This window comes from Microtus ochrogaster, chromosome 5, assembly GCF_000317375.1.
Source record: "Microtus ochrogaster isolate Prairie Vole_2 chromosome 5, MicOch1.0, whole genome shotgun sequence".
Classification (NCBI taxonomy): domain Eukaryota; kingdom Metazoa; phylum Chordata; class Mammalia; order Rodentia; family Cricetidae; genus Microtus; species Microtus ochrogaster.
This window is the reverse complement of record NC_022012.1, coordinates 25,578,169-25,582,360: the sequence shown is the minus strand read 5'-3', so window position 1 is coordinate 25,582,360 and position 4,192 is coordinate 25,578,169. Positions and strand designations below refer to the sequence as shown.

Here is a 4,192-nt window from a genome sequence, read left to right as displayed (position 1 = left end):
ATATATTTTATGAGATATTATGATTTAATTATTTACTGAATATAAAAATATTTTTACTCAAAATTAAATTTTGCCCCAGTACTACAGAAAATATAGTGCTTGACATGACAGCATCTTATATGCCAACTCTCTTTGTTTCTTTTCAAGATATATAACCTTAGTAAAGTAAAACAGAAAACCAGAATGGTAGAGAGATGCTTCCCATCCAGATATAAAGAAATACGTTCTAAAGGTTCTATGTTGGTTTATGAGCAATGGATATTTGACAAAGATTCTTAAAAAGACTTTTTAAAAATAATAACCAGATTTGGTGTTTCCAAGATTTTTTCTTACATTTATCTTTAGTGCATGTGCACTAGGATGAACATCTGGATATCAGAGGACAATTTGCAGGGGAAGTTCTGTTATGATTCGGCCACAGCATGGCTGACACTTCCAGGTTCTAGGGCCAGGCATGTGCGGACAAAAACTCAGGCAGAAGTGCCTAATGGCCCCGGGGATCTTAAAGGATCCCACATGTGCGTCTTGGTTGCACTATCTACATATGACGCAGCTGTGTGAGCCCTTGCGCGCGTCTGTGAGCTCCGTCATCTGCGTATGTACGCATGTCCCTCTGCGCATGCCTTTAAAAGTTGGACGAGCTATCTTCAGCTCTCTCTCTGCACAGCGACCCACCTCACCAGATCTGTATACGCCCCCCTAATAAACTCCTAAGCAAGTTTGCTGCATGCTCTATGTTTCCTTCTCACTCACGCCAAGTAATTTCAGGTTCTCATGTGGACTCCAGGGATTGAACTCGGATAGTTGGGCTTGATAGTAAGCAGCTTTACCCCCTTGGCTATTTTGCCAGCCCAGAGCTCATGTTTATTACTATAAACATAATTTAAGAATTTAAACAACACTGTTCCTGGGAGCCAAGGGAAAAAAAAATACTCTGTATGTGAAAAGTAGTTTGAAAACTATTGCAGAGATACTTCAAAAATTTAAAAAAAAAAAAAAAAGATGAAAATATAGGTGCTGAATGGTCTCGGTTTTCCAAAAATTGAAGTTTCTTTTACAAAAAATTGGAAGCAGACAGGAATCTCAGGCGCACACACTCACCTGGATAAAATCTGGGAACCGTTTCTTACAGGTTGGGCAGGTGAAGTAGCCATCATTGATATGAATGGCCACATGATCTTTCAACAAATCAAGGCGGTCAAAGGATTCTGGGCAAAAAATGCAAGAGTAAGTCTTCTGGTCAGAATGGAGCTTCATGTGGCTCTCCAAGGAGGTGCTGCTGATAAAGCCCTTGTTACAGAGATCACAGGTCAACGGGCAGTTCCCCTCCCGCCCGTGGAAGCGCAAGTGCTGGTCCAGTTTGTCCTTCTCCCGGAAGGCTTTCCCACACTGCAGACATTTAAAAGGCCGGAAGGACTTCCGGATAAACAGATGCTGAAGAGCTGCATTCTGAAAGACACAAACAGGACCATGTGGTGAGGCCCAAGGGTGACAGCAGCAATCAGACTTACACAAAAGGAGATTGACTGCTGAGAGCCCTTCAGGCTGAAGCTACCCCAAAGAAAAGACACCGTTTGGGGTTTCACTTTATATCTATATGTGATATAAGTATATTTCAAAGCTTTTTTTTTTTTAAGACAGGGTCTCACTATATAGTTCTGGCTGTCCTGGAACTCACAAAGATCCCATGCCTCTGCATCATCCCAAGTCCTAGGATTAAAGGCGTGTGCCACTACATCCTGCTCAAAACCTGTTTTCAACAGAAAACTAAAAGAAAGAAAACAAACATAGAACAGAACAAACAAAAATTGGAGATTTGAAAGAAAAAACTTGGGTAAATCATACATGTGTGAATGAGACTATAATATGTCAATTAAAAGTCCTTGATGAAGGAATCTGAAATATTTCACAATAAAATAACAGGAACTGAAGGGCACTTAGACCTTCCGGAGGGTTGTGGGGGAGGCAGAGAAAGACATAGATAAGGGGTTTCTTTGAGCATAAAAAATTAAATCAGTGGATTTTATGCAACGTGAATTACTAATATCAATGTAAGAAAATAAGCTGAAAGGGAAATGAAGATTTATGTGAATGTATTTGTTTGTGGGGCATGATATAAACATATCATAAATGGGAGATATATATATATTTCAGATCTTACAGAGGACTAGTTCCCACGGTAGTTGGTCAGTTCTAGCTAGAGTGCCGCCTACCAAAGCTATGCTCCCTGCTGTGCTTCCAGTCTAAACAGGTCAATCTAGGTTTTCCTTTTCAGAACAAATTGCCCTTCTAGGGCTGGTTAGCTGTCTCGCGAATCCATGCAACTGTCAGAGGAACTCGTGGCCAGAAAAGATAGATGCTCCCTGGAATCTGTCACAGATGCTAGACTAATAGCTGGCGCTCCACTGAGAGCAAATCCCTACAGAAACCTTTCACACAGAGAATACAGAATCAATATTTATTTGTGCCACAAGGAAGATTCATTCCTATGTTCCTCAGAGCGAGGAGGCAGAGGTCTAGATGGCTTTACAGTGGGGAGCCCTTCAGATCACACCTGTAACGGGTGCTCCTGGGCAGCTTTAAGGAAGAGTCACTGAAAGATTAATGGGGGAAGCAAAATGTTTATTTTTGATTCACGGAAATTTCTGAGCATGGTGCAGTTCACATAACAGGAAATTGTCTCTCCAGGCTTCACTAACAAGGTAGGAGAGGCATTTTAAGGTGCATCTAGTCACTTGCGAGGTGAATGACAATTCTGTTGTCTGCCTAAATTGACGGAGGCTGCTTGAAGTATGGGAGTAGAGCCCCACATTTTATCCTTTTTTGTGTTTAGATACCTTTATAAACTACTTAGTCACAGGAAGTCTCACATATTGGCTTGAAAATTAATACAATATACTTCAGATAAAGCTCTAGAGTTATTCCTAGGTCCTTTCCTACGGCATCCACGAAGATCCTGAAGAACAGATCTTTCATGAATCAGCCACAGTTGCTTTCATTTCCTTAAGCTGCTTTGCAGCAATCTAATCTTTTCACTTTATCCTGACACACTCTTGGCAAGGTTCTTCCTGTTTTCTTCTACTCTCAGAATGCTATGGCGAGACGCCAGGTAAACAGATGCTCTTCTCAAGCTGGATGAAGATGCAGGATCTAGAGCAGGTCTACCATATGAAAATCTCTTCCTTGATCAGGCCGCGGTCAGGTTACCAAAGACAGATCTGCTGCACAATAGTGGGTGTTCCCACAGGGGACTCCATTTTTCCTGGTGCCAAATCCAGAGTTCAGCTTCACTTTGCTCCGTTATGCTCCCCAGTCTCCTGTCACTTCTGATTAGCATGAGAGCCTACAGGCATCTGATTTGAATGCAGCAGTCACCTGGCTCTTCTTCCTTGGTTCCATCGCAACCCTTATCATCTGATCGCTTCCACAGAGCCCTGCACACTGTCTGAGTGCTTGAGATCTGGCCTGCTTCTAGAAGAGCTAATGGCACTCATGTTACAGGGCAGTGAAAGTGCTGGGCTACCCCCACCTTTGACCCACTTACAGGCTGGCGCTGCTCTATGGTAGTTTCCCTGGTACACAACGGGCTACCCCCACCCTTGACCTACTTGCAGGCTGATTCTGCTCTAAGGTAGCTCTTTTGTGCATAGCCACACCTGGGCCACTTCTGGAAGAAACCATCTCAAACAGGGAAGCTGCACAGAGATGCACTATGAATCTTCTAATCCCTGAGCTCTGTTAGTGTTACCATACCTTACAGTACATTAGCTGCTCAAATAATGTTAAAACAGTATCTTCCTTCTAGCTCAGCTACGTGACAGTGAATTCTGAGAGAAGATTCTTCATTTGTACAATGGTTCTAATGTGTGAAATGAATAGCTGAGCAAAGTCACACTATTGATTCATTTTCATATTATTTTGATCCTGAGACTAAAGACAATGAATCAGCTTGTTTGTTGGGTTTTGATTATGTGGGAAAAAAAGCAAAAAGAACAAATAATTCTTCAGTTTATCATGCAACCAGCTTTCAAAACCTTTGGTGGACTAACCGTGCCCAACACACCCCACTCTCCACTCTCCTTCACCTGACACCCATACCAGAGTCGAGATACTGCTTGCACTTGTCCCATACGGGCACCAAGCACATCTTGTGCCTGGGCCTCTGATCCTATGGTTGATTTCCTATGGAGTT

The 4,192-nt window shown here is 42.4% G+C and overlaps 1 protein-coding gene across 1 annotated transcript in view; it reads right to left on the bottom strand.

Annotated features, from left to right (window-relative positions):
* Positions 1-4,192, bottom strand: part of Prdm10 (PR/SET domain 10) — a 101,503-nt gene that overhangs the window by 29,364 nt on the left and 67,947 nt on the right. The window contains exon 13 of the mRNA XM_026779304.1: positions 1,102-1,449. Coding sequence (XP_026635105.1) covers positions 1,102-1,449 — 348 coding nt within the window. The remainder of the gene's footprint in view (positions 1-1,101; positions 1,450-4,192) is intronic.